General features: G+C 46.9%; 2 protein-coding genes and 1 non-coding gene across 13 annotated transcripts; 1 reads left to right on the forward strand and 2 right to left on the reverse strand.

Moving 5' to 3' along the window:
* Positions 1-346: 346 nt before the first annotated feature.
* On the reverse strand, positions 347-14,655 carry KHDC4 (KH domain containing 4, pre-mRNA splicing factor). Of its 4 annotated transcripts, none has more exons than XM_053966786.1 (14): positions 14,516-14,655; positions 13,490-13,730; positions 10,364-10,492; positions 9,486-9,565; positions 8,929-8,981; positions 7,322-7,485; positions 6,726-6,937; positions 6,333-6,393; positions 5,487-5,544; positions 5,130-5,383; positions 4,413-4,568; positions 3,341-3,453; positions 2,599-2,690; positions 347-1,624 (listed from the first exon to the last, which is right to left on the reverse strand). In XM_053966786.1, exons 1-14 carry the CDS (start codon positions 14,518-14,520, stop codon positions 1,425-1,427), a joined length of 1,818 nt encoding a protein of 605 aa, XP_053822761.1. In that variant the 5' UTR covers positions 14,521-14,655; the 3' UTR covers positions 347-1,424. The 4 variants fall into 4 exon arrangements, with proteins under 4 accessions (XP_053822761.1, XP_053822760.1, XP_053822759.1 ...); XM_053966785.1 differs by lacking the exon at positions 14,516-14,655 and adding an exon at positions 13,809-13,867 and having other exon boundaries at positions 10,364-10,486; XM_053966784.1 differs by lacking the exon at positions 14,516-14,655 and adding an exon at positions 13,809-13,867.
* LOC128801421 (small Cajal body-specific RNA 4) lies at positions 7,023-7,151 on the reverse strand. The gene has a single exon (XR_008435187.1). It is a non-coding gene; the product is annotated as a small Cajal body-specific RNA 4 (non-coding RNA).
* HORMAD1 (HORMA domain containing 1) lies at positions 13,950-27,518 on the forward strand. 8 transcript variants are annotated; one of them, XM_053966788.1, is made up of 14 exons: positions 14,715-14,794; positions 15,430-15,481; positions 15,784-15,928; positions 16,253-16,316; positions 18,028-18,064; positions 18,435-18,455; positions 18,554-18,580; positions 19,168-19,235; positions 19,958-20,106; positions 20,677-20,933; positions 21,349-21,412; positions 24,031-24,098; positions 24,786-24,869; positions 26,479-27,518. In XM_053966788.1, the coding sequence occupies exons 2-14, from the start codon at positions 15,449-15,451 to the stop codon at positions 26,557-26,559; spliced, it is 1,098 nt and encodes a 365-aa protein (XP_053822763.1). In that variant the 5' UTR covers positions 14,715-14,794; positions 15,430-15,448; the 3' UTR covers positions 26,560-27,518. The 8 variants fall into 8 exon arrangements, with proteins under 8 accessions (XP_053822769.1, XP_053822763.1, XP_053822770.1 ...); XM_053966795.1 differs by having other exon boundaries at positions 27,195-27,518; XM_053966789.1 differs by lacking the exon at positions 14,715-14,794 and adding an exon at positions 14,801-14,987.
* Positions 27,519-27,949: the final 431 nt, after the last annotated feature.

Below are 27,949 nucleotides of genomic sequence, written 5' to 3' on the forward strand. Positions count from 1 at the left end.
GGGGACAGGATGGGGACAGGACGAGACACAGCGGGGACAGGACGAGACACGGCGAGGACAGGACGGGACACGGCGGGAACTCGGCCCTGCCCTCCGGCCCTGCACCTCCTCAGCCCCGGGACTCCCCTCCCGGATCTCGGGGGTTCTGTCAGCTCCCGGCCCCGCTCCCAGCCTGCGGCTCCTTCCCCCATCCCCAATCCCCAGCCCCCGGGGACCCCCCCAACACCGAACCCCCCTCCCAGCCCCTCCACCTCCGGGGATCCCCCAATCCTTGGGACCCCCAGCCCCACATCTCCTCCCATCCTTATCTCTGGCTCCAAACCTCACCCAAAGCAGCGGCGGGAAGCAGAATATTTATACATTTATTTATAATGAAAGTATGGTTCTAATTATTTACAACACATCAGAAAGCTGAGGTTTGTACAGGTGAGCCATCCTGGCTGCAGCAGTGACACAGGCCCTTCTCAAAACCACAGCTCCTGTCCCAAAAACTGCCCAGTGCCTTGGAGCAGTCCCCGTGTCACTGCTCTACGCAAGAGTTCTGTCTGCACCAGCCCACCCCACTCAGCCCCCGCTTCAGTTCGTGTCCAAAACAGTCCAGAAACAACAGTCCAAAAACTCATTCCCAGCTTCTGCACATGAGGCAGGAGCTGCTGCCTTTTGGGAAACCACCGTGGAACCTTCTGGCTCTGGTGGAATCCAGTGAATGAGGGAAGAGATGGGGGTGAGCCTCTGGAAAAGGAATTCCTGCTGGGTTGGTGCGAGTCCTAGGGTGACTGGAAACAATTCAGCACTAGGGCTACAGTGCCAAGTCCACCTGGAGCAAAGTGGACCTATCCAAAAACCTGAGCATCCCCCCACCCCAACATCTGGCTAGAAGAACTTGTGGGATTGGTAAAATCATGTTTCAAAATAAAACCAAGCTGAGTTACAGGAGATGTTTGAAATAAAAACAAGTTTTCCAAATGTGATGCTCAAGTTTTTTATGACTGCTGGTTGGATGTTCCTTCCCTCTGGTAAAAGTCCAAAACTGAGGCTGAGTCACCAGTAGATCACTGGGGCTGACAGCAGGAGCACTCCAAAAATGCAAATGCAGAGTGAAGTCAGTGTCACTGACTCTTCCCTTTAAGCTATCTGGGAGAAATGGAAAACATGGCCCAAGAGGCTTCCCTGGTTCCTCTTTACATCACTTCTCCCTTGCACAAGGGATTAGCCCAGTCAGGATGCTACTCCAAATATTCCTTTTTAAAATTGACAAATACACTGCCAAAATGAGGATTTAAAAAACAATGGAGCCCTTCCAAGGGGAAATTGGCTTCTGCAAATGTAAAAACAACACGTCTTTGCCAAGTCCATTCTGGAATATACATGCATTATTGCTAGAGGGGAAAAACCAGATGAATGAAAACTCTTGTGCAGTTTTTTTATGGTGCCATCCAGAAAGGCATCTGTTGTTTAGCTCGCTGTTGTGAGGATGGGTACTGGTACCCCAAACTCCAGCCCTGTGAAAAAGTACTTGCGTTTTTATGGCCACCGTGCTCCTCCTCTTCATCTGATGAATCTCCAGCATAGGCCACTAATCCAAAGCCCTTCTCTGCAGTTTTCATCTTCTTGGCTTGATGATCTGGGAGGGGAAACCAAAACAAGCACCCCCAGCCCCCCAAGAAGGAAAAAATAAAAATAAAACAAACAAAAAAGAGATAAAATGCCCCAAAACGAGTTAATAATAATAAAAAAAGATGTTAATTGTAAATTGTTAGTTGGACACCATTTTGAGGTCACAAGGCCAATGGTCATCCAAGGTCGAAGGCCACAGGAAACAGCACCAGCAACAGCCATGTGATCCATCAGAACCATGTAAGAGAACAGAGAAACAAGAAAGAAACACACAGAAAAGGTAAAGTTAGCAAATGGCTCTCAGTGAGGGCAATTTCACCGTTAAAGAGATCAACACGTAAAGAAAAGTAGAAATTTTGTTCAAAAGGAAGCTAACAGGAGAGCAATGTCTGGGAGCAAGACTGCAGAAGAACTAAGGTTAACCAGGCTGGGTGATGTCCCTGCAGAGCTGAAAGCACTGAGCTGCCTGCAGAGTTCAACAGCTGCGAGTCTGACCAAGTTCAAACCCTTGCTGAGTGACAGGAAAGGTGAAATCCTGACAGCACTTGTGTTGTCTGCAGCCAGAAATGTGTGTAAATCCCCACCTGAGCAGAATTCCCCCCACGCTCCTCAGTGCCTCTGAGGCAGCTGCTCACAATGCAAAGCCACAAAACAACCCCACCACATTCTGTGCTGCCTGATGGGTCCAATCTCCCTGTCTTTAGTCCCTCACTTAACTAAACTCCCCTCATTTCACACAGATATTTATTAAAGCTTTGAGAATCAAACTGTGTGTATAACCACAGCAAGCACCAGTGATTTTAGAGTGATTTTAGAGCAGTGCAGTGTCACCTGCTTTGCACTTCAACACAGAACAGCCAAAAAAACCACCAGTTCAGACACATGTTAAAACCAGCACCATTTGGGAGAGGAAACTGGACTTAGAAAAGCGTTTGGGAAAGGAAACAGGACTTGCAAGGGCATTTGACCCATTGTACTCACCATGGTTGCCTGGTAAAGACCCCGCACCTTTTCTTTCTTCCGATTCCGATTTCATTCCAGTGACAGGAAAAGCTGGCGGAGGCATCAACTGCCTGTTTAAAACAATATTTTTTCTTTTTTAAACCAAGCTAAGAGTCAAAAGTAATAAAAATCAAATTCCTAACTCAGACCTTGGCGTGCGGAGTTGAACTTTAAATTCCCTGACTCATCCAGTGACTGTGACTGGAGTGACTGATGGCTCCTACCTGGAGCTCTCAAGGCCTGTCCTCTCCCAACATTCTTACTTCCAAATGGGACAGGAATGGATTGGAATGGAATGGAATTGCATGGATGGATGGATCATGGATGGATGGATGGATGATTAGAGGGGTAAGGACCTGGCTGAATGGCCATATCCAAGGAGTTACAACCACAGCTCAATGTCCAAGATGGAATTAGTAACAAGTGGTGGCCTTTGAGGGTCTGTGCTAGGGCCAGTACAATGTGACAGTACAATGTGACAGTAGCAAAATACCAGACCCACACAAAGACTCAGGTAGGAGTGGAAATGAAGCCATTTTCATTCTGTAGCATCAAAAGGTAACACTTGCATCCCTTGTCCTTAAAAAAACCCAACCCAAAATACAAAACAAACCCACCCACAACCAAAAAATCCCCAAGTCCCAGAAGAGAACATGAAACACGTCTCTGAAATAAGCTTTGCATCAGAACCAGGAGAGCCTGGCCATGACTCCTCACTCACCTGTCCCTCTCTCTCTCCTTTCCTGAGGAACTTGCTGCCTTCGACGCGGCTCCCTCGATTTCACTCTGACTGGAGAAGCCTGTACCTAAATTAGTCATATGAATGGGTCCATGCTATGAGCAGAAAAACACACGGCATTAGCAAATCTACAACTACAACAAAAGCTACAGCTCCTTAATGATACTGTTAGGAAACCCAACCTTTCAGAGCCAACTAGCAGAAGGAATCTCTAATCACCACTGCTACACAGAATGCTTTCTCCTAAAAATACTGAGGGCAGCGTGGTGGGAAACACACCTGAGCACCACTCTGGAAAACTCCTCACCACCTAATCCACCTTGTCAGTATTCAGGACAATAAAGAGAGCTGCTCCCTTCATGGATCATCTATTACCTCCTCAGTCAGCTAATTCTGAACACTGAACAGACCTCATGCCACAGGAGTCTGCTCCAGATTCTAACATTAGCTCTAACACACAGGCAGTTCCTTATTGCCTCTAGGCAAAGCTTTTATTAAGGGCTCTGCCTGTGGCAGGGGTGTAGCATCAGAGAAACATTTACAGACACTCCCTTTGCTCACATGCAAATTGGAAGAACTCAAAAATATTTTTCTTAAAATCATCTAACTACCTAAATAAATAAGCTTTTAAACTAGGCTTCTTGAAATCCTCTCAAGTGCAACCTGCAAGGTAAATGGGAAAAACTAGAAGTTATTGTATTTCCCTCCCTCAAAAAGCCCATCTAAAGACCCCAAAAATTCCAATAAACCCCCAAATAATCTCCCTTTAAGCCAAGCAGTCACACGCTCTTGTCATGTCTGTGACCTGGATGCACCACTCATATTTGGGAAGGGCTGAGGGATGGAAAGCAGCTGGAATGAGTTAAAGCCACAGCTTTAGAGCAGTGCATCCACTCAGAGACACCAAAGTGTGAGCCCTGTGCTTTGGAACAAGCAGTGCCCTCTGCCCAAGGCCCTGCACAACTGCTGCAACAACCTGTGCTAACAACAACCTCTTGCCAACCCCGCTCTCTCTGCCTGGGTGAGGGAAGGAAAATTGCTGATTTTATTCCACCTGGTATCCCAGCAGTCCTGACTCTCTCTCATCAGGCAGTTCCTCGGTGAAGCGTCTCTTTTGGCCCTGGGGATGGGGCTGGACCTGGGGCTGGGTACCAGTTGGCATGCTGGTTTTTACTGGGGCAGCAGGAAGGAAAGGAGCGCTCAGAGGACTCTGCCGGGCACAAGTCAGAGAGAAAACACAAGAAAATTTGATAATGTGCATGTAAAATACTCATTCAATGAATACAAAGGAGCAGAACACACAGATAGCTTCTCTAGATCTAAGAGAACTTAGAGGGAAATTCACAACCAAAGAGGTGAAACAAGGATTTAATTTAGAGAATGCTCACACCTCAACTAATCCCCAGCTGTAACTTAAACAGGGGCATCACAGAGTGTGATGATGCTCCTCAGAAATGAGCCCCCACCCCTTAAAATGTCCTTGCTGTTAAGAGGACAGGTGTAGTTTATAATATGAATATAGAATATTTAGAACATTAATAGATCAGGAAGGACACAACAGGAAAAATATAGTAGGAAGCTGCCAACACAACAATTTAGTTGCTTAGAAGGAAGGATCAGCTAAATAATAACAAAAAACCCAAACACCCTCCCAAAAAAAACCCCAAACAAACAAAAAAGGCAAAAATAAAGCCCTAAAGAAGAACTACAAAAGTCTTTTCTTGGCGATTAAGTGTCCAACTACACAGCAAAGAGTGCCCCTGGGCAGTACCTGGCCAGTGCTGGCTGGAGGCTGGACCTGAGGTATTGGGTACTGCGTGGGCACGGGGGGCACGGCCGTGGGCAGCGTTGGGAGGACTCCAGGAGCCAAGGGCACTGCAGGGGGGACTATCCCTGGTACCCCATAGGGAGGCTGGACAGGCTGCTGAGGAGGGGGAACCACAGGATAACCAGACTGGTACCCGTTGGAAGGGTAATAGGAGGGCTGGGAAGGGACGCTGTTGATTGTGGCTGGCTGGGTGAAGCCTGCAGAGAGGGAGAAAGGGTATCTTAGTTCTGCCACAGTTGACAAAATAGCCAGTTTAATTCCAAATGGAAAAGAGGCTGAAGTCTCAAAGCTGATATTTACCTGCCAAGGGAACTGCAGTGGTTATCTGGTTCACAAATCGGGAGTACTCGGCGTGAACCTACAAAGAATTTCAAAGATTAGACATTAAAAATAAAAATACTAACCTTTATGCAATTCCCCATAACCATGTGAGAGAATGCTGATTACAGAACACACTGTGCACAAGGACAGCAATAACCCAAACATAACAATCCACCCACCAAAACCCCAATAAACATCCCCCTGATCCTACTGGCCTCTGTGGCAGATTTGTGTAAATTATGGGATAATCTTTCATAGGAAAGAGAGTGGCAAATTAATTACTACAACAGAGCCTCAGAGAACAAAAAAGCTTCCAAATATTTTTCAAAAGAGATTTTGCAGCCCATTATCTTAGTATTATCTTAGTATTAAATGAAAGACTCTCCAGGACTTTATTTTCATTCACATAGGAGAAGCTGAGAAATTGAAGATTCTCTGTGTACATGTGAGAGATTTTCTAGAATTTTTTTTCCTACACCAATCACTTTATCTTTCCTAAAGCAGAGAGAGCAGCTCTGGACATCAAAGCAGGGGGAGCTGGAGCAATGAGCAAAAAGTAGGTTTATGTTTGCAGTCAGACATTCCCTTGTCCTCACCCCCAGTTCTGCTCAGGAAGCATTTGCATTTTTTTCCCCCTAAAATTCTCAGCTCCTTCCTGAGAAATGTTTATTCTCTGTACAAGAATTAGATAGCAACACTTGGAAGGAAAAACCCATGAGCAAGTCAGACACAAGAACAGCTTTGCTGAAAGCATTAAGAATTCCTTAATGTACATCCCAAAGCTACAAAAGGCTCGGAAATCTCGTATTTGTAAGAGTTACTCACTGTTTGCAAGAGGTTCTCACACAGCTTTTTAGCAGCTGCCAAACCTTCTGGCTTTGGGTGACTGAAAAAATACACAAAAAAAAAACCAAAAAAAAACCAAACTCGTAAGAATAAACTTTTCTGTCAAATTTGGGAGCTCCTTCTTTGCCCCATCACTATATGGTTACATCCTTATCACTTTAGAGACACCTCTAAAGTCAAACCAGGTTCAAAAACTTATTTCATTTGCATTAAATCAGTCCAAATTAAGAATTCCCCATGGTGATTAAAGATTAAGGCACATTCCTGACCAGCCACTGGGATTTTTAATGGGATTTTTTTTTAATGGATTTTTTTAAATGGATTTTTTTAAATGGGTTTTTAATGGGATTTTTTTTTTTAACTCCCCCATACCTGATGTAGATGTACATGGGTTCAAAGGCTTCTCTGCCTGATGCTGGTTCTATGCAACCTGAGCCTTTCCCTCGAAGAAAGACTTTGGCACCAGTTTCAACCTGAATGTGCTGCAAGTAGGAGCAGCCAGGCCCTTCCACCTTCTCCTTCACGTTGAACGTGGGAACAGCATGTTCCAGCCCAACAAATAACTTGTCCTGGACATAATGCATCTGTAAATGAACAGCAAAAGCTTTAATATTTCACTCTAATTTCACTGAGGGCAGGCATCTCACTGCTGTGACAGACAGAAGGGTTCAGTGTCAGATGGCACAGTGAGCCCTGTGCTTTTCTGCAAGTAGGACTGCTCTCTCCATCCTTTTTCTTTTAGGAGGCCACTGGCACCAGAGTCTCACTCTCCAGACTCAGTCTTGCTAGTCCTCCAGATTTCACAACACAAGCAGGGAGTGATTTTTTTGGGGTGTTTTTTTCATATTTTGTGTTGTGATTTTGGTTTTGTTTTTTTTTTTAATAAATAGCATGACACGTCTGCTTTGCAAAAGGCGAATCTTGTAAGCAGTGATGTTCAATGAAACCCACATCAATGGATCACTCACCCCTGACTGGAATGGAGGTTTTTGGCCAACAGCTGGAGTTATCTGAGTGATAGGGGCTGGCTGGTGATAGACAGTGACTGTGGCTCCGTTGAACGTGGGGCTGGAGCCCGTGGCTGCTTTCACCACTCCATTGGTAATGATCTCTTTGATTCTGTTAACAGCTCCTGGTTGAGAGAACATGAAATTCATTCTTATTCAGCAGCCCAGAGCAACCAAACTGTGACAGGACAGGGTTGTTTTCCATATTCTGTGACAGGATTGCAGCTTCCAGTGGGGCCCAGGGTTAGCATCCTTGTATGGGATCACAAAGGATCTCCAGGGATCCTGGAGCTGTGTCAGGGAGGTTTTGGCTGGATATAGGAAAAAGTTCTTCCCCTCAGAGGGTGCTGGGCACTGCCCAGGCTCCCCAGGGAATGGTCCCAGCCCCAGGGCTGCCAGAGCTCCAGGAGGGTTTGGACACTGCTCCCAGGGATACCCAGGGTGGGGTTGTTGGGGTGTCAGTGCAGGGCCAGGAGCTGGACTCATGATCCCTGTGGATCCCTTCCAGCTCAGGTATTCACTGAAGTATCAGAATTTCTTCTCCATTTCCATCCTGATAAAGCTTGGGCCAATGTTTTAAGGCAAGGTCAGGGAGGAACAACCCCAGGCACCAGCACAGACTCTGGGTGACCTGCTGGGGAGGATCTGAGGGGTGTCACCAAGCTGTCCCTGAGCCAGCACTGTGCCTTGGCAGCCACTGGGGTGCTGGGGTGGGCAAGGACGAGCATTCCCAGCAGGTCAGGGAGTGATCCAGGCAGTGCTGAACCTCTGGAGTGCTGTGCCCAGCTCTGGGACCCTCAGCACAGCAGGGACAGGGAGCTCCTGGAGGGTCCCTGCCCAGGAAAGGCTGAGGGAGCTGGGGCTGCTCAGCCTGGAGAGGAGCCCCAGTGAGAGGAGCCCTCAGCCCTGGCTGTCCCTGGGTGTCTCTGTCTGTCCCTGTGTGTCCCTGTGTCCCCTGTCTGTCCCTGTGTCCCCTGTGTGTCCCTGTGTCCCCCTGTGTGTCCCTGTGTCCCCTGTCTGTCCATCCCTGTGTCAGGAGGGCAGAGCAGCCCCAGGCTCTGCTCCAGGCCCAGCGATGGCCCCAGAGCCCCGGGCAGGGCCTGAGCCCAGGAGCTGCCCCTGCCCAGGAGGCAGAACTGCTGCCCTGGGCAGTGCCAGCCCTGAGCAGAGCCCAGAGGGGCTGTGGAGCCTCCCTGCCTGGGTAGCCCAGAGCCACCTGGCCCCAGTCCTGTGCCCTGGGATGGCCCTGTCTGAGGAGGAAGGTGGCACCAGATGTGGCCCTCTGTTGTCACTTCTGGTAGAAGGTGTCCCTGTCACACAGCTATTCCCATGGATCTCAGTGTGTTATCAGTGAGATAAGAGCTGCCCAGTCCCCCCACCTTCCTTGTAGTCTACCCAAAATTTTAATTTCCTGATGAATGCAGTACGTGGCACCTCAGGGATTTCTGAGCAGAGATCTCAGCATCAATGTTTGAATGGAGTCTGTTATCACCACCAAGGTGTTTATAACTCAAATCCAACCCTTTATCACAAACAGGGAGAGAAAAAACAGAATATTTTGTACTCACTGTCAACCAACTCCCGTGTCTGACCCTGAACATGAAGATACAAAGGACGATCTCTGGGGGAAAAAAAAGTCAAATATTCAATTAAACCCACAGACAACACAATAATAATGGATCCAACCTAATTATATTACAGTCATTACATACATAAGGTCTTCCACAAAAATCTGAAATGCCCTCCAGATAAGAGAATACAAACTCCTTGAGTATCACAGTGCTCAGGCAGAAAAGCTCTGCACTGAAAATGTGATTCAGGAGTTGATGATGACTCAGAAAAGTTACACCACTGAAAAACTTAATTAGCTTGCTCACATAAATGGGTCACTAACTAAAAGCAGCAAGAAATTTGTATTTTGGAAGTTGCAGTGCTCTGTGGGGAGAAGTTGAGCGCACTGGGATCTGTCAGGGTGATGGCTGGGGTGGTTATTTCAGCCCAGCAGTATAAGGCAGCTAGGACCACCAGAATGGCCAGTTTATTGGAGAACCAACCAAACAGGAACCCCAGCACTTTGTCACCTCAGGAGAAAAGAAGCAGAACCTCCAAAAAAAGAAATACAAACCCAGGTCCCACTTTGGCTTTCTCTTCTGCAGTCATGAACCTCCCTCGAGTGGAGACAGCTGCTCCACTCAGACGACTGATCTGCAAAACATGTACAAAGCCCAGTGACACACCTGCCAACAACAAACAGGGCACACCCACAACACCAAAATTTAAACAGTGTTGCTGTAAAAAACCCAGAAATCATTAATAAAGTGCTAAGAGACTGATGTTGGCTCTGAAGTCAATGCTGATGCCTTGTGAAGGCTGATTTAGAACACAGGCTAGACAGAGCTAAAGAATAAAGCAGGGATTTATTAGGAGGAATCAATAGATCACCTTGGGCAGCACAAGAGCCCAGCCAGGGCTACACCCAAGACCAACCAAAATGGTCACAAAAATGGACAACTGGTCATGGGGTCTCACACTTTTATAAGTTCTGCTCCATTTGCATATTGGATTTAATTATCCAATTCCAGCTTTAGCCCATGCAGTCCCATCCTGATTGTTTTCCTCTCTCCAGCCCACGTGGTTTGTGCTCTTGGGCCTGAGGTTTGGATCATTTGTCCTTGGTCCCCAGCTAGAGAAGGAATTGTTTTGTCTCCCTGCTCTGCACAGAGAGCTCACCATCCCATAATATGAACCCCAGACCCACACACTAAAGCAGCACAGAACCTGAAAAACACAAAAACTAAAACGCGAGGCATCAATACAACAATTTACTGAACAAACCAACAAGTGCTTTTAGAAAACAGGAGTGCTCCAGAAGGAAACAAGCTCTGAAGAGAGTTCACTGCAAGCTCTTTTCACCTTCTCTCCCCAGAGACAAGGAGAACGGCGTCCAGGGGCATGCAAGGCCAGAGCTCCCTGCCAAGGGAGCAGAGCTGCTGTGGGACATACCTCATCCTGGGTCTGGCCCCTGGTCAGCAGGTTCCTGCACGTGAGGGGGACGTCGTTGATCTCCACCTCTGCCACCACAAGGTCATCTTTGCTTTTACTCGTAGCTGGACCTTTTCCCAGAGCCTGCAGCTTCAAAGAGGAGCAGTTGCACAAGTGGGTGGAAAGCAGTGATGCCAGGAAAGCAAACTGCAGGGCTGAACGTCCTTCTTGCTCACCCCTTGCACTTGCTGAAGGCAAAATCCTCACAGAGATTAGTGGAAAGCACATTGGAATTACTGCTTGATCTGCCTCCTCACAGCCCAAACAAGCACACTGGATTTATCTTCAGCACATATTAATAGAATAATTAATGTTTCTGCTCTGTACATGATGTGGAACTGAGCTGTAGAGTTTCAGCGTTTCACACTTCAGTTGGCAGCTCTGACAGAAATCTGAGAGGCCAATGAAATGTGTACTTCATGTTTGCAGCTCCTGCTCCTCTCAACAGGCTTTACAGACAGAATTTAGAATTTCTGCTCAAGATCTGAACTCATCCACACTGCACTCCCCTCCATCTTTAAGACAGAGGTGTAATATTTTGTGTCAGGCTAAGAAATAAAAAGCCACAGTCACGGATTCAGAAGATACAGTGGAAGAGTTGGGAGTTACCACAAAGACCTTTTCAATGTACAGAGTTAGCACAGCCTTCTGAAGATCCTGAAATGAATTTGGGGGACATAAAGTAAGAATGTGCTCTTTGTTGATGGAGTAAACAAGTTACCCTTTGTCCCCTTAAAAAAGAAAAAAGACAAAAAGTTTCTCTCCTCAATTTAGTTAAAAAACATCTCATAAGACCTTAGAGACTTCACCTCAAACTTAAGGATAGCTAATTAAACAAGAGCAAAAAGTCCCACCTGAGCAATTCACTAGACAAAGAAGAGAACAAAAGAAGTAAATCCCTTTTGTGAAGTGTTTTAGCAGGAGCAAGAACCTCTTGCCTTGGCTCGGTTTTTCTCTGTAAAGAGCTTTTTTATTTTGCCTTTTATTAAAACTTTTTGTTTCCAACACTGTCACAAAAGCCATCCTATTTCTTTTATGCCACCTGAGGTAGCTGAGCTATCAAAGGTATAGTGCTTATCTCTAAGAGCTTATGAGACCTAGCTGAAAGAGAAAAAGCATTAATAAAGGTCAAACAAGACTCTGTAAAAAACCAGAACCTTCCAGGATCACCCATCCACTCTCGAAAATACCACTTGAAGCACCTGCAGGAGAGCCACAAGGCAGCTACAGAGGGACTCCAGTACAGGGCACTGTTCTGACTTTAAACTGCTCCATTCTACACTTAAAAAAAATATATTCCTTAACTTGCAGCTCCTTAATTTCCATCCCCTCACAACCTGAAAGGTCAGCAGAGTTAATTACTCTGGAAATGCCATCACTGAACGTGTTCTACCAAAAGCAAAATATGCAGTGAAAGAATTATATGCAGATTATATATATTTGTTACTACAGTAAAAAATAAATAAATCTGTGCAATAAAAATTGGCACCCCAAATGCATATTAATTACTTCATTAATGGTTCCCAGAGCAAAACAGTTTGTCACAGGATGCCAGAGTGCCACCAGAGCTTGTGACAAAAACAGAGCTGGGAGAATGAGACAGCACCAGCATCTGCCAATTTTTGGATGTCTCAAAGTGCCAGTCAGCAAATGGATTTTACTTCCATGGGTTGTGACTATGGAGATCCCTGAAACCAAGCCATGTGTCCTTAAAGCTGGGGACTGCACCCTTTCTGGGGGGATTGTTCAGCACTGAGAAGCAAATCCCATCATTTCCACGGGGGGTTCCTGACAGCAACACTCCAAAAAACACCTGCTGCTAAACCTGGCACAGGAAAAGGGCTGCAGGGGTGCTTTCAGCCCCAGCAGTGACAGGGAAGCAATTTAAGGAGAATTTGGGGAAATTCCCCACTCTTTTTTTAATCTGTGAGTAAATCCCATGGAAAAATGAGCACTCCTTTGGGTGCAGCCTCACGAGGCAAAGCCCCAGAGTGGCACAGCGTGAAAAAGGAAACACAACACCAGAAAACCCACACTCTTCTTGTTAATTTTTTATTTCAACAAGTTTGGATGGAAATTGGGGTCCTCAAAAATGGAAGGGAGGGAGTCCAGAGGCCACAGAGCTGCTCCCAGGGCTGGAGCCAGGCTGGGAGAGCTCTCCTGGAGAAGGATCCAGGGACACCTCAGAGCCCCTTCCAGGGCTTAAAGGGTTATAAAAAGGAGGGAGAAGGATTTTTTTTCCCTGGGCATGTAGTAACAGGACATGGGGCCATGGTTTTAAAATGACAGAGGGCAAAGTTATGTGGGATATTGGAAGGAATTTCTCCCTGGGAGGGTGGCAGGCCCTGGCACAGGTGCCCAGAGCAGCTGGGGCTGCCCCTGGATCCCTGGCAGTGTTCAAAGCCAGGCTGGAGCCACCTGGGACAGTGGAAGGTGTCCCTGCCATGGCTGGGGTGGGACAAGATGTGCTCCAAACCACCCTGTGATTCCATGAAATTTGAAACAGCTTCTAAACTTGGCTCTAGCACAGGCTGAGGACAGGCAGAAGAGCAAGACAAGACTGTGACTGGAACTGGAAAAGCAGCTTTAAGTTACACTTGCTTTAGAATAGGAAACTCAGAGACTATTTAAGACAAACACAGGGAGCATCCAGTCCAACTGCCTGAGCTCATCAGGGTCAACCAGGCTCGGGCAGGGCTCAGCGAAGGCTGAACAAGATGCTTAGGGCTTGGACATACAGCTCACTTTGGTAACTTCTTCAGGCACAAAAATCATTTGGTCCCTTATTTTAAAGCAGTTGTTTCACACAGCAGTTTTTCCATCGGTTCTGCTCTCTGGAAAACACTTCAGGAAAAATCCTCGCGGCTCCCTTACGACTCAGAATACTCTACAGTTCTGAGAAAAAAAAGTTTTTTACCTCCCTACAGGTGGCTTTGGTAGTCTTACAGCGGACTGACCTCACAGCCATCCAGTGCTTTTTGTTACGCTAAAAAATATTTTGAAAATTATTTCCCACCGCTTTTATCGCAGCCAATTTCCCGAACCGATGTCCCCGGACCCTGCCGTGACACCCCCGCGCCCGCCCACCTTGTCCGCCGTGCTGGGCGCCGGCTTCAGCTTCCCTTTGGCCATCAGCATCGCGTTGATCTTCGCCGCCACGGCCGCGGCCGCATCCAGCGCTCCCGAGGGCGCCGCGGAGCTCTCGGACCCGGCCACGGCGGCGCCGCCATCGCCGCCCCCACCGGGGAACGGGCGCCCGGGCAGCGGCGCCGTGCCGGGGAGGAGGAAATTAGGTGCCGGGCCGGGCTGATCCCACTTGCTGCGGCGCCTGGAAAAGACAGAGGGAGGGTGAGGCGCTGCTCCGCGCGGCGCCGGGGCCGCCCGAGCCGCCGCGGCCGCGCCTCACCCGCCCGCGGCCCCCGCGTCCCGCTGCGCTCCGCCGCCCGCCGACATGGCCGACACGGCTCCCGGGCGTCACTTCCGGCCCCGCGCCCGCCGCGCGCCGCCGCTTCCGCCCGTTGCCATGGGGACGGCGCGGCCACTTCCGGCCGCTGCCGTGGGCACGGACGTGGCACCGCGGGTCGGGGCGCGGGTCGGGGACCCCGGGGATCGCCCGATTCAACCCCCCCGTGAAAAACGCCTTCAGTCTCCTGTGAAAATGTGAAAAGTTTAGTAAAGGACAACAGGAGACAAAGGCAATAAGGCAAAGGTTGTTACGGCCGGGTGCATCTTGGTACTTTATTGTAAAATGCAGGTGAATATCCTCACAGAGTATCAGACTCTAACATTGAGTATCATCTTCTGAGTGGATATTAAAATTATGAGCATAATCAAACAAAATGATCAGTTGTATTTTAGTACATCTAAGCTAGTAGTGTATGTTGATAAAATTTAGTCTCAAAATGCAGAATTTAAAAAGCAAACAGATGAAATGCAGAGCTGTGACGTTCAGGTGTGTCCAAGGGACATGGAACAGTCCCAGGGGCTGTACCTGCCAAAATCCAGGAGCGGCCCATTGTGGGTGTACTTGAACTTGAAGCGGTAACACTCTGTGACTGTCTGCAAACAAAGCCACTAATTATTAAACTTGTGCCAGGCGCCGACAATACCCACTTCATAACTACCCCAGGTTGCGGAGTCTACTTATTTATTCCGCGTATCGCTTCAGTTGGGGTGTCAGTGCAGGGCCAGGGGTTGGAAGCAGAAGATCTTTGCAATTCCCTCGCAGCCCAGAACATTCCAGAACCCCCCGAGCCCTCACAGAAACCGCGGGGGCTGCGCATGCGCGGTTCGCGCGCGGCGCTGGCTGCGGGCGGGCCCCGCCCCCTGCGTTTGCGCACGGCCCCTCGGCAGCGCCCGCTGAGGGCGAGGGCGGCAAAAGGCGCCCTGAGGGTGAGGGCGGGCGTCTGCCTTCCTTCATCTGCCTTCTCTCTCCTCACATTCTCCTGCGGTTTTTCCTCCGTTATCTCTCAGCTCACCCACACCTAGCCTCCGAGTTTTGTTGCCCGCCGCCCCGCGCTGCTCTGCAGTATTGTGTCTTCGCGCTTTCATCCTCTGTTTGCCTCAGTTTCCCTTGAGGAAGCAGGTGGTGGTTTCTGGGCTGAGGCTGCTGGGGGGCGGCTCCTGCCTCACAGCGGGCCTGACTCGGCCGCTTGCTGCCGTCGGGGGGGTTTATGGAGGATTGCTGAGGGGAGCTCGGTGCCCTTCCTGATCCAGACCTCATTGCTAACTTGGGAAAGGTGTTTTCCTCAGGCGTGGGTGCCTTTGATATTCCTGAGTTGGGGGGAAGGCTTGTGTGGAATCAGGCTCAGCGTGGTGAGGGTTCTGTTTCTCCCATACCCATTTAAATTACAGATGAAAACAACTCAAGTCTGGTGGTGTTTGAAATGTGGGGAGCCTTTTCATAAGGTCCTTTGAAAATCCCGTAGGTTGAAGAAGGTGTTTATAAATCCAGGGAATGCCCTGGAGAAGCTGGAGATGCTGCCCTTTTCCTTAGCCAGGTGCTAATGCAGGTGCTTCATTGACAGGCACAGGAGTCTCTGCAGAATGGCAACTGCTCAGAAGCAAAGGAGTTCTGTGGTACGGTTTTGTTTGTGTATTTCAGCACAATAATGGGAGAAAAATGGGGGAGTTCTGGCTGGAACAGTGCACCCAGGTGCTTTCTGATAGTTCTTAATGTGTAAATAGCAGGCTAATTCAGTCTTTTAATTATGAATAAAGAATATATAGAAAAAAAATTAATTGAAAAATAATCTGAACTTTGTCGTCGTATGCTTGGTAGAAACCAGCTGTGTCCTACAAATACTGTAACACCAAGTGTAAGGAATGTGCTTATCTTTATAAATCACAAAAATTAATTGGTTTCTTGCTGTGATTTTCAGAGTGCAGTTGTATTTCCCAAGAAAATAGCCACGGAGCAGCAATCCCTGATGCTGGTGAAGAGGCTCCTGGCAGTGGCAGTGTCCTGCATCACGTACCTGAGGGGAATCTTCCCTGAAAGTGCCTATGGAACCAGATACATGGATGGTAAGCGGCTGTTTCCATGAAAATTTGCAAAAAAACTGTTGTCATGGAGTTGTGTTTTAAAGCCACTTGGTCATTTTAATGAATGGACGTCATTTTGGTGCATGTAAAGGAAACTTCACTAATGAATTAATTAAATTTTGTTAATATTTTGTTAATAATTCCGTTAATATTGTTGCTGCTAACTCAGCATTAAAACTATGTTCACGCTTGTCAGTAATGTTAATTTTAGTCTCTTCTTCATATGTACTTTAAGGCAATGAACTTTTCATTTCACTTTGTCCTAAGTAAATGTGTGTGTGGTGGTTTTTTTTGTTTTTTTTTGAGATGTCTGTGTCAAAATTCTGCGGGAAGACAAAAACTGTCCTGGCTCTACCCAGCTGGTGAAATGGTAGGTTGATTCCAGCACACAGGTAACACTTCCTCAGCACGTGCTCAAAGGTTCCTTCCTGGTTTTTTTCCAGTTTAAGGCAAAAAGTTCTCTCCTACATTTGTGTCACAGATGTAACATTCGTGTTTCCAGAAAGGTTTTCAGCTCAGGGCTTAGGAGAGCACAAATCTCTGTTTGCAGAGTGACTATGCTTTATATTTACTAAATAAGTACTAAATATCTAACACTATGTATTTGCATGCTTCATTCCTCTGGGTGCTCATGAGCACTCAAGGGTGCACAGAAATGCAAAAGTAACCAGTAGTTCCTCTCTAGTTGCTCAGGAAACTCGATGCCACCATTTTGCATGTTGAATTTAAAGATCTCACTCACAGATTTGTTAAGAGTGGCACTGTCAGTGTTCAAAGGCAGAGCTGTGCTGCCAGTGACAGTCTGCCTGCTTGAGCACTGCCACAGCTGGCTGGGACTGTCACCTGGGACTGCAGCTGCTTCTGCTGGTTTTCTTCCTGCCCCAGTAACTGGGAGCTCTGTTCCAGGTGCTCTCCTTGCTTTTTAGAAACCTCTGTGAGGCCTTTGCCTTAGTTACATGTTCCTGTATTTTGTTACCTCCATGAAGGTCCTTTTCCCTCTTTTGCCCACTCGTACAGGGTGTGGGAGGGATGCTGCATTCATCCCCTGGCAGTGCTGAGGGGTTTGGATTTTGGGACAAGGATATTTGAGATATTCCATGTGTGGGGGGTGAAGCTTCACACCAGATTTACTTACCTGAAGATAATGGAATTCCTCATTTAGCAGAAATTAGAGAAAATACACCAAAAACCCAACAGAAACCTCAGTTGCACTTAGCAAAGCTTAGGCTTGAGGGCTGAGAGTTGGTGTCAAAGATGGAATCAGCCATGTGCTGTCACAAAGTGAAGGAGGGGAAAAGCTGGAATTTCCTCATGGATCTTCCCTGGGTGAGGAAATGGAAGGGGCAGTGCAGTTCTCCTTCCCCTCACAGCAGCCTGTGGAGGCTGAGCAGGACAGGCTCCTTGGTTTTGAGGGGAAGGCTGTGGTACCTGTTGGGAGTGGCCTTTCTTGCCCCAGCATCACGTTCACACCAAACCCTATTTTTGTTTGTTGACTGTAATTGAAAGGAACGTCAGAAAAGTAAAATAGGGTAGGTTTTGATTCCCTGTTTAGGTGTTGTATAAAAAGGAAATGTCAACATCTAAAAAATAAAGGTCATAACTCCTTTGTGCTTCAGCAATGTTGCTGTTCAGCTGAATTACTGATTTGTGATGAAATCATGGAATGCTTTGGGTTGGAAGAAACCTTGAAGCTCACCTTCTTCCAACCCTCTGCCGTGGACAGGGTCACCTGCAACCAGACCAAGTTGCTCCCCTGATTAATGAATGCATGTGTTGGAAAATGTTTGAAGCATTGCAATATGTTTTTACTGATAAATGGTTTACCTACAGATTATATTTTTAATTGATTTACCTACAGGTTATATTTTAAATTATTCTTTCAAGAGGTTGGGGTGATTTGGTGTTACAAAGAGAGTCATTGCTTGTATCACTGCTAATAAGAGAATGATGGAATAAGTGTTATTTATTGCTCCAATACAGTAAGAGTAAACACAAGAGTTTCATTGTTTTGGTGTTATTTGATTTAGTGGAAAACAAGTGAAAATTAGCAGTAGATGGCCAATGTTATTTGGTTTTTGCAGGATGTTAGGATGCTATGATGCCTTGCAGAAGAAATACGTAAGTCCTCCAGTCTCATTTCAGTCCTATTGAAATGTTTATTTCAATCTGCCAGTGTAGTTGTAGGACTGCTCAGGGAGTAGCTGAGCTCACTCAGCTGCAGTGTGGGATGCACAGGCATTTCTGCATAAAATTCTTGTAAACAGCAGCACAGAAAGACAGAGATCTGTGGGTGTTTTCTTCTGCAGCTGAATCCTCTCCTCCACAGAAGAGGAGTGAAGAGGAAGAGGCTTTTCTTCCAGCAGGCTTTAGTTGCCTGTGTTGGATTCTAGAGCTAGAGACAAAGCAGCTTGGGCAGCACAAATGGACAATGAAATATATTTAATGTTATGTGTTTTTTTTTTTTTTCCTCTGTTTATGTTCCTGACAGCTGAGACAGATTGTCCTAGCAGTGAGTATCTCTGAAAGGCAGGGACATGTTTTTAGGGGACATTCTTTGAGGGATGTGCAGTTCTCATTCTGATTCCTCTGTTTTCTTTAAAAATATAGGTCTATACCCAGACAGAAGATCCTCAGGTAAATCTGCTGGAATATCTCACTGATGATAATATGGATATAGTGAAATGTGTGTACCAGCAGGAATATTTAACATGCACATTTATAAAAAAAGGGCATTTTGAAATACCAGCTGTAAAAAGACTGGAGTCAGTGGGAATTGCCATGTGTGAAATTGCATTTGAGTATTCTCAGGCTGTGCAAGAAACCAAAATGTCATTTCAGAGTGAGATCCTGACTCTGCCTAACAACTTTATGGGACTTTTGTGGAAAACACAAAACCCACTGGGTGTCACCACATCAGTTCCACATATGAAACATTTTCATAGCGATTGAAACTGGAATATTGTGTGCTAAAAACTTCAGCTGATTTTCAAAATACTTCATCATGATGATTCCTGGAAAAGAATCCATTGTTTTTATTATGTTTTAAAGAGTTTTATGCATTTTTACTGTTAATTGTTAGAGGATTAGGAACCTGTATTCAGCACACGTAAGTGGATGGGAGTTGGGCTGTAGTTATTTCCTTTACAGGTTAATAGATTACTGAGCAGAGCTGCAGCAGGAGTGTTTAGGATTCGTTTAATAATTAGTGGCTTTGTTTGCAGACAGTCACAGAGTGTTACCACTTCAAGTTCAAGTACACCCACAATGGGCCACTCCTGGATTTTGGCAGGTACAGCCCCTGGGACTGTTCCATGTCCCTTGGACACACCTGAACGTCACAGCTCTGCATTTCATCTGTTTGCTTTTTAAATTCTGCATTTTGAGACTAATTTTATCAACATACACTACTAGCTTAGATGTACTAAAATACAACTGATCATTTTGTTTGATTATGCTCATAATTTTAATATCCACTCAGAAGATGATACTCAATGTTAGAGTCTGATACTCTGTGAGGATATTTGAGATATTTTATGTGTAGGAGGTGAAGCTTCACACCAGATTTACTTATCTGAAGATACTGAATGTTACATGGAATTCCTCATTTAGCAGAAATTATGGGAAGTACCATAACCAAAACTGCAATAGAAATGTAAGTTGTGATACACAACTCAGTCATGGTGGATTCCCGTTGCTGAGATGAGCTCACTGTGAGGACACTGGGCATCCCCAGCCATGGGGAGGGCATCCCTGGGTGTTTAAGCACTGTGTGATGTAGGATAGAGCAGTTGGTGCCAGGTGCTGATCCCTAAACTCTCCTGATGTCCCTGGCCCAGGGTTTGATCTCCCAAAGAGATCAGAGGACATGCAGCACTTGGGCAGGGTTAGGAATTGCAGTGCTCCATCTCAGAGCTCAGGCAATAAACAGGATGCTTCTCATGTTCATCGTCTGTTAACAAACAGACGATGGAAATCTGTGTCAAAAATAATCTGAGTTCTGTGTGGTTTTAGCAAGGACAAGTCAGACTCCACCATCACCTGTGCAGACACCAAGAAGGCCAGCATCCTCCTCATCCGCAAGATCTACATCCTGATGCAGAACCTGAGCCCCCTGCCCAACGATGTCTGCCTCACCATGAAACTCCTGTACTATGATGAGGGTACACTGCCATGTCACCCTGATTTGTTCAGGCTCTGCAAAGCAATCCAAAGGAATATTTAGTGTATTATCTTTGTGGCTGCTGGGACTTGTTAAATGAGGTTATTTCACATGTGCCTGTTTCTCAGGACAGATTGAAACCCAAGGGGAAGGGATGTGATCTCACTGCAGGAACACAATCCTGGCACTGACTGCATTGGATTTGGCTGGGTTTTAAAACATTTGGAGTTTCCCAGAGTCTGTCGTGCTATAGCATAATTTCCCAGCCTGGTTCTAGTTTGATGACTGTCCAAATACCTGGCTCTGCTTTCTGAGTGTGCTACTGCCTTACAATGACAAATCAGAGCTTCTGTTTTCTCTCTCTGTATCTACAACCTCTTCCAAAGAGCTTTAACAGGGCTTGGCCTGTTGTGCAAAGAGAAAAGAACTTCATTTACTCCAAACTGAATATTGATTATTCCCCTCCCCACACACGTTTTTTTGCAGTAGCTCTCCGTATTTAAAGGGGAAAAGAGTTGAAATGAGTTTTGCAAGAACATATTTCACTGTAACACGTTTAACTTCTTTGCAGTTACACCCCCTGATTACCAACCTCCAGGGTTCAAGGAGGCCAAGGACGAGGGGCTGCTCTTTAAGGAGGAGCCCATGTACCTGAACGTGGGGGAAGTGCCAACACCTTTTCATCTGCTGAAACTGAAAATTACAACTGAGAAACAGCGCATGGAGAATGTTGATAAGAGCATCCTAAAGCAGAGAGAGACTGCTGAGCCTCTCCAGGTGTGTGGAGTGAGCAGAGATGACCCAGAAGAAGAGAGCCAGGACATGAATGTAAGAGCACAGACTTTGTTTTGTGTAGCTTTTTGAATTTTTTTGTGGTATATAATCTAGAAAAAGTCCATTATTATTTCACTATGTGTAAACCATAACCCCCTCTATTTTCAGACATGATTAAGCAGGACAATATGTCTTTAATCCATTTTCCCCTTAATTTTACTGCTCCAGTTTGCAGCCAGTCGCTGCTCAAGCACGAGGAGCAGCAGGGTGAGCAGCAGAGGGACAGCTTTGCCATGGGGACACTGCCATGTGTCCCAGCACAGGGCTCAGATGGAACCTCACAGTCACAATCACTTATTTCAGTTTATTCCACCACAAATCCATCTAATAAGTGTGTCCTTAATCACCTCAGTAGAAACCTTCTTCCTTGTGTGTCTGCAGTAAGTGACAGACCTGTTCCTTGATCTAGGAGGATCCTGTCTTGGATAATGAAGTGGAAGATAAGAATCATGTGAATATTTCAGAAGCTCCAGGTAATATTTGTCTATATATTTCAATCTTATATTTTTATAATATCTTTAATATAATGTATTATAATTTTATATTATCTATTATATTATATTATTCAAGCCCTCAATTTTCTATATTCAAATTTTTATTTTCTTCACATATGACTGTACCTATATTTTCTATCAGAGCTTCATTCTGTGAAGCACTCAGTTAACAAATGTTAACACGTTAAAACATGGTTAATGTATTTTCGTGTTACTGTTTGAAATTCTGTTACTGTCCAAAAATTCTGATCATCTGTTCCATTTTATCAGATAAACTAAATTGAATGGGGTTTATATTTAGAAATAAATTTTATTTGCTTTTTCTACTATTTTTGTTACTAATAATTACTGATTTATTCAGTTTTTGATTATATTTAGCTTGCATATTAAACTCAGAGAGGTTTTGTACTGTTGAGCTCATTATTGCAGTCTTGAGAAACAGAATTCTCTGTGCAAAAACCAGTGGTCTGGGTCTGTTAGTGGTTTGTTTTTTTTTTTTTTTTTTTTCAGCTTTTTGGGCTTCAATTCAGCAGAAATCCCACTTTTAGTCACCTTTTCCCTGCACTAGCCCAGAATCCCACACCTTTAGCCCAGGGCTGTGGAGGACTTGAGAGCACCGGGGCTCTTGAGGGTAGAGGAGTTTTTGTGTTCTGGTAGCCCCGGTGCAGCACCTCCAGAGGGAGCTGCTCGTGGCTCTGGCTTGCTGCTCCTGGAGCAGCAACCTCAGCAGAACGTGTTTTGTTTTATGAACGATTCTGTGTTTGTCTGTGCTGCTTCCTGTGAGTGCCTTTTCCAGCTGATCGTGCTCTGGGGACCTGCTGCCCGTTCCCTGTGTACTGCAGCACTTTGAGAATTGCAGGTGAATGGTTTTGCCATCACAGAATAGAATCCCAAGATGGGTTGGGTTGGGAGGCACCTTAAAGCTCATCCAGTGCCACCCTGCCATGGCAGGGACACCTTCCACTGTGCCAGGTGGCTCCAGCCTGGCCTTGGGCACTTCCAGGGATCCAGGGGCACCCACAGCTGCTCCGGGCACCTGTGTCAGGGCCTCCACCCTCACAGGGAACAGATCCTTCCCAATATCCCATCCAGCTCTGCCCTCTGGCAGGGTAAGGCCATTCCCCCTTGTCCTGTCCCTCCAGGCCCTGGTCCAAAGCCCCTCTCAGCTCTCCTGGAGGTCCTTTAGGTACTGGAAGGGGCTCTGAGGTCTCTTTGGAGCCTTTTCTTCTGCAAGCTGAACAATCCCAACTCTCTCAGCCTTTCCTTGTAGAGGAACTTTAATAAGTACAAGTTCTAGCAAAGTATTTTTGTTAGTATGAATCACACAAACATTAATTTCCTCAAGTGTTTTTCCTAACACTGTAAATAAAATCTGTCAGTAAATCACTGTCCTGGCTCCTCCAGCCCTGGAAACTCCCCACTGCTGGTTTTTAATCAGAGCAACAAAATGTGGACCCAGACTGTCTCCAGTTCAAAACATGAGACACCAAGGGATCCATGAGGTCCTCAGGGATCTCAGGAGCTTCCTTTTCAGATTTTAGATAAAGCAGGTGGAAAAGCAGAGGATGGTTTGTGTTCACATTTCCCAGTTTAGCCCAGGGGCCTGAAGACTGAACTTTGCTGCCAAACAAACTGAAGAGGGAATTGCTGCTTGTTGATCTGCTCCTCCTGGAGAGGCTGTATAGAAGCATCCAGACAATCTGGAACCCATTTGCTGTACAGAAAGCATTTCAAATGTTGGGTTTGGGGTTTTGTTGAGAAGAAACATGTGCAGCTTTGCCAAACCAGCTGCCATTTCCATGCTGTTCAAAAATAACGGTGGAAATGTGTAGGAAACAGCATATGTAGATCAGACTTTTTGTCTTGACAATGCTGGTAGGCTGCAGAACTGGAATAACCACATGAAGGTGTGTCTGATTCTTCTAAAGAGTCATAAAAGTTCCAAAACCATGCAGAAATCCAGAAAATTTCTTGTCCTAGGGAGTTGGCAAATGTTTTATTTACAGGAACTATGAGGCACAGGGAAACACAGTTGTCACCCTGGAATAATTCTGTTGTTTCCACAGCTGATGCACAGTCACCCATTCACCATTCCATGCTCCTATCTGTATCCTAGAAAACAGCATGAATTAGGAGCAGCAAAAAACTGCCTGGAACTGCCTGTTCCCCCTGAGGGCCTGTTCCTGCAGCTGCAGGCAGTGATGGGGGCTCTGCAGCTGGGATTGCTGCTTGGCTGGGGCTGGTAGGGCAGGAGCTGGCCCAGAGTGGCCTTTTCCCTGTCCTGCAGCACAACACAGGCTCCTGGGGCTTCAGGCTTGAGTCAAATCCCTTCAGCAGGGCGGTGTGTGAGGGAGCTGGGGATCAAACCTGCTCTTCCAGAGATCCTGTGTGTAAATTGGCACTGCAGTGAGCTGGAGGTTGGGATAGGAAGTGGCTGAGTTAAATTAGTTCAAAGCTGGACATAGAGAACTGGAGTCTACAGTCTGTTCCCAGCAGTTATAAAGTGTTCCCTGGTGCACAGCTGGTGTTGTTTGCTCTGGGTTGTTGGTGTGCTGTTAACACCTCTATTTAACTCTCCAATTCTTTCCTTCTTTCAGAAAAGAATTCAACTCATGAAGAGGAAGCTGGATGGATCCAGACTCCCCCCCATGTTTCCAATCCTCAGGTAGGAGCACTCTGCCCTGTGATCTTCAGCTTTCACTGGAGCTTCTGTGCAGCTCCTTCCCTCCTTCAGTGATTCATGGGTAACCTGCTGAAGCCTTATTTCCCACAGTCACTATTTCCAGCAACAAAATTCCTTTACATTTCACTTCCTGGTGTTTTCCAAAACTATTCTAAAGCACTGACAAAAGGCTGTTCCTCTGAAATACAGCTCTCAAAACAAACAGATGCTGTGACTGTTTCTGAGTGAAAAGGGGAATGTAATTTCCATGTTAATAAACTGCCTAATGGGAATTCCACTGCTAATTCTGACAAACCAAAGCTTGTCTAAAAGTTGATTAAAACTTAAAAATTCAAGTTTATAACTCAAGTTATATTCCCTGCATGTAGAAATTGGTGGCATTTATACATGGAGGACTGATTCACACAGGTCCTTAAGATTTCTTAAAACAGGATAGCTGTAGGTAAGTGTGAGTGTTTTACTGTATAAAACCAGCACATGCTTCTCTCTGCCAGGGCCCTCCAGCACACCCAGCTGTAAAAGCTGTGATTTCCATGGGTTATCACCATTTAAATGCCCCCATATTTCAGTTTTGGCTCAGGCACTGCACAGAACAGTGAATGCCCCAGCACTGAGCCCTGCTGTGCTCTCCAGTGTGTATTTTTTGCAAAATCTGTTTTCTGATTCCAGGTTGATCATTTGACCCGTAAAACGTCTGAGCTGATTGTGTCAGAGAGCAGGACAAGAAGTGGAAAGATATTCCAAAGCTGCATTGTTAGTATCAGTTTTTCTTTAGTTCTCATCATTTCTGTTCCAAACAGTGAATAAAATTCAGAGCTTGAATGCATTTGCTGTTGACAGAATGAAATTCTCATCACTTCCTAAATTCCCATTCAATTCAACACTGTCAAAAAGAATTCTGTCCCAAAGAGTTGGAAGCTAACTCAGTGCAGGTAACACAGGTTGAGAAAGATTCCTTAGTTTTAGTTGATATTTAGCCAAATTTCCTGCTGGTTTGATCCATCAGCCAGGGGAGTTTGTGCCAGCAGAGATGCCCAGCACAGCTCACCCAGTGCTTCCTTGTGCTTCTACTTGGGAAGCACTGGGCCAAAATTTTAACCTCACCTCTGTGACTCCTCCATTCCAAGAAAAATGCCTTTTATTTGCTTAATTGGGTCAGTCTGGCAGGCAGTGCTGCTTGTGGGGACCCAAATCCTTCCCACCTGGCACAGCTGGAGCAGAGGTTGTGTCCAGGCTGGAATTTGGGCCTCACATCTGTGCTGCTCCTTCACTGACTGAGCTTGGCAGCTGCAGCTCTGGGAAGTTTTGGGGGCCTTCACCAGGTATTTGGAATATTGGGAATGCTGAGTGAGGGGCAAATCCTTCTCCAAAACCTGTGGGGTGAATTTTTCTCTCTTCTTTTACACAAGAAATTGTTCCCTGTGAGGGTGGGAGGGGCTGGGATGGAATTCCCAGAGAAGCTGTGCCTGTCCCTGGGATCCCTGGAAGTATCCCAGGCCAGCTTGGGGCACGATGGAACAGTGGAAGATGTCCCTGCCCATGGCAGGGGTGGCACTGGATGAGCTCTAAGGTCCCTCCCTGCTTCCAACCAATAATATTCAGTGCTTTTTCTTACTCAGTGATGTGACAAAAAAAAAAAAAAAAAGAGAAGGTTGTTCTGTTTGCTCACCATCCCTGTGTATTTTTCAAAGAGAGTTTACTGGACTTAATAATAAATTTATTAAACAAAATACAATTGCTTTAAATAACCAAAAGGACAGCGGAGCTAAAGGTTCATTGTCATCTTTTCATGGGAGAGTCAGAGTCAGCCTCTGCAGGGTGCAGAGCTGCTCCTGGAATGGGACTGTGCAGGGGCACAGCCAGCATTGCCTTGGAATCATGGAATGGTTTGGATGAGGGGACCTTAAAGCCCACCCAGTGCCACCCCTGCCATGGGTAGGGACAACTTCCACCATCCCAACCCCATCCAGCCTGGCTTGGACACTACCAGGGATGGGGTATCCATGGAATAATCTGTGCCAGGGCCTCCCCACCTGACAGGGAACAATTTCTCCCCTATCTCCCACCTCAATTTCCCCCTCTTTCAGTCTGAACCCACGACTCCTTGTCCTGTGCTGCAGTTCCTGATGGACACAGCTCCTCGATGCAGCTGTGGCAGCAGGAATGCATCCCAGGAGGAAAACATCCCAGCCTTCCTTCAGTGGGTCAGTTCTGCCAGGAAACAGCATCCAGATGTTCCTGCAGGCGCAGCACATCTGGGCAGGGACTGGGGTGAGGCTTTGGCTGTGTCACACCTCTGTCCTGTGTCCTGTCCTGACCCCAGGGAGCTCCTGTAATTCCAGGTGTTGGTTTTCCTTGGCAGGTGCACCAGGCTGAGCTCTCCTCCAGCCAGGAGGTGCTGCCCAAAAGGAGGAAGCTCAGCGAGCCCAAGGAGCAGTTTTAGCTGCCCAAAAGGAGGAAGCTCAGCGAGCCCAAGGAGCAGTTTTAGCTGCCCAAAAGGAGGAAGCTCAGTGAGCCCAAGGAGCCGATTTAGTTGCCCAAAAGGAGGAAGCTCAGCAAGCCCAATGAGCCGTTTTAGTTGCCCAAAAGGAGGAAGCTCAGCGAGCCCAAGGAGCCGTTTTAGTTGCCCATCTCCCGCTGTCCCAAGTTCTCCACTCCTGTTTGGTTGTTCCACGAGACTGTTGGGTTTGAAGGATCTGTTCTGCTCCATTAGCAGTCCCATGGCAGTGTGTTTTTAAGGAAGGAAAATGTCCGAAAGCCCAGCTGAAGGATTCCAAACTCATTTTGTACAGGACCATCAGGCAGGATCAGAAATCCTTGGATTTGGGGGTTTGTGGGTTGGCTCCAGGTCCTGATGGTGCTGGAGGAAATTCATCCCCCCAGCACAAGCTTTCACCAGTGCCTCTGGGCTCTAGTTCTGAGCTGAGGACCTGCCTGCCCCAAAACCTCTGCAGTTTTGGCATGATTTCCAGAGGGTTGGGCTGTCAGTTACAGGCTGTTACAGTTTTGAGGTTACAGATTTTGCTTTTCCTACTGGGACAGTTGGAGGAAGAGTTGAATGCTTTGCATTTCTTCCAGACCAGAAGCACCATCCTCAGGTGAAGAACAAGCCCTCTTCACACCTTAAATTCCAGACTCCCTGCCAGACGCCGCAGGGATTTCGGCATCCATGCCACGAGGAGCCACGGCAGCGTCTGTTCCAAGGTGTGGGAGCGCTGGGGGCACTGGCTGTCCCTAGAAGGGTTTATGGCGGGGGTGGGACGCGGGGCCGAGCCCTCCTGCACCCCAAACCGTTCATTGGTAGGGGATGGGAGTGGAGCCGTTCCCGCCGGCGCGGCCGGGGACAGCTGAACGTGTCTTGACGGTTTTGACTTTTAAATTAACAATGTCCGTTCATCATCAGTCCTCTGTTAAACGGCGTTCAGCTTTGGCGGCAGCGTGCTCCGTTACCGGCGGGACGGGATGGGAGAGGGAGACGGGACTGGAGCGGGACACGGGACACGGGAACGGGACACGGAATGGGACACGGGAATGGAACGGGACACGGGAATGGGACATGGGACTGGAACGGGACACGGGAATGGGAACGGGACACGGAATGGGACATGGGACTGGAACGGGAATGGGTCACGGAATGGGAACGGGACACGGAATGGGACAGGACGAGCAGGAAAGGGACGGGACATGGGACAGGACGGAACAAGCAGGAACGGGACGGGAACGGGCTTGGACAAGGAATGGGACACGGGACGGGAGTGGAGCGGGGATGGACACGGGACAGGAACGGGACAGGAACGGGAGTGGAGCAGGGATGGACACGGGACAGGAACGGG

Source organism: Vidua chalybeata, chromosome 29 (assembly GCF_026979565.1).
Source record: "Vidua chalybeata isolate OUT-0048 chromosome 29, bVidCha1 merged haplotype, whole genome shotgun sequence".
In the NCBI taxonomy this organism is placed as follows: domain Eukaryota; kingdom Metazoa; phylum Chordata; class Aves; order Passeriformes; family Viduidae; genus Vidua; species Vidua chalybeata.

Excerpts from the sequence above, each read along its gene's own strand:
- KHDC4 (XM_053966784.1), bottom strand. The coding sequence starts at position 13,855 with ATGTCGGCGGGCGGCGGAGCGCAGCGGGACGCGGGGGCCGCGGGCGG. Across the intron at positions 13,731-13,808 it reads GACGCGGGGGCCGCGGGCGG|GCGCCGCAGCAAGTGGGATC; the intron begins GTGAGGCGCGGC and ends TGTCTTTTCCAG. Across the intron at positions 5,384-5,486 it reads CACTGCAGTTCCCTTGGCAG|GCTTCACCCAGCCAGCCACA; the intron begins GTAAATATCAGC and ends CCCTCTCTGCAG.
- HORMAD1 (XM_053966788.1), top strand. The coding sequence starts at position 15,449 with ATGGCAACTGCTCAGAAGCAAAGGAGTTCTGTG. Across the intron at positions 18,456-18,553 it reads TGAGACAGATTGTCCTAGCA|GTCTATACCCAGACAGAAGA; the intron begins GTGAGTATCTCT and ends TTAAAAATATAG. Across the intron at positions 24,870-26,478 it reads AGATATTCCAAAGCTGCATT|GTGCACCAGGCTGAGCTCTC; the intron begins GTTAGTATCAGT and ends TTTCCTTGGCAG.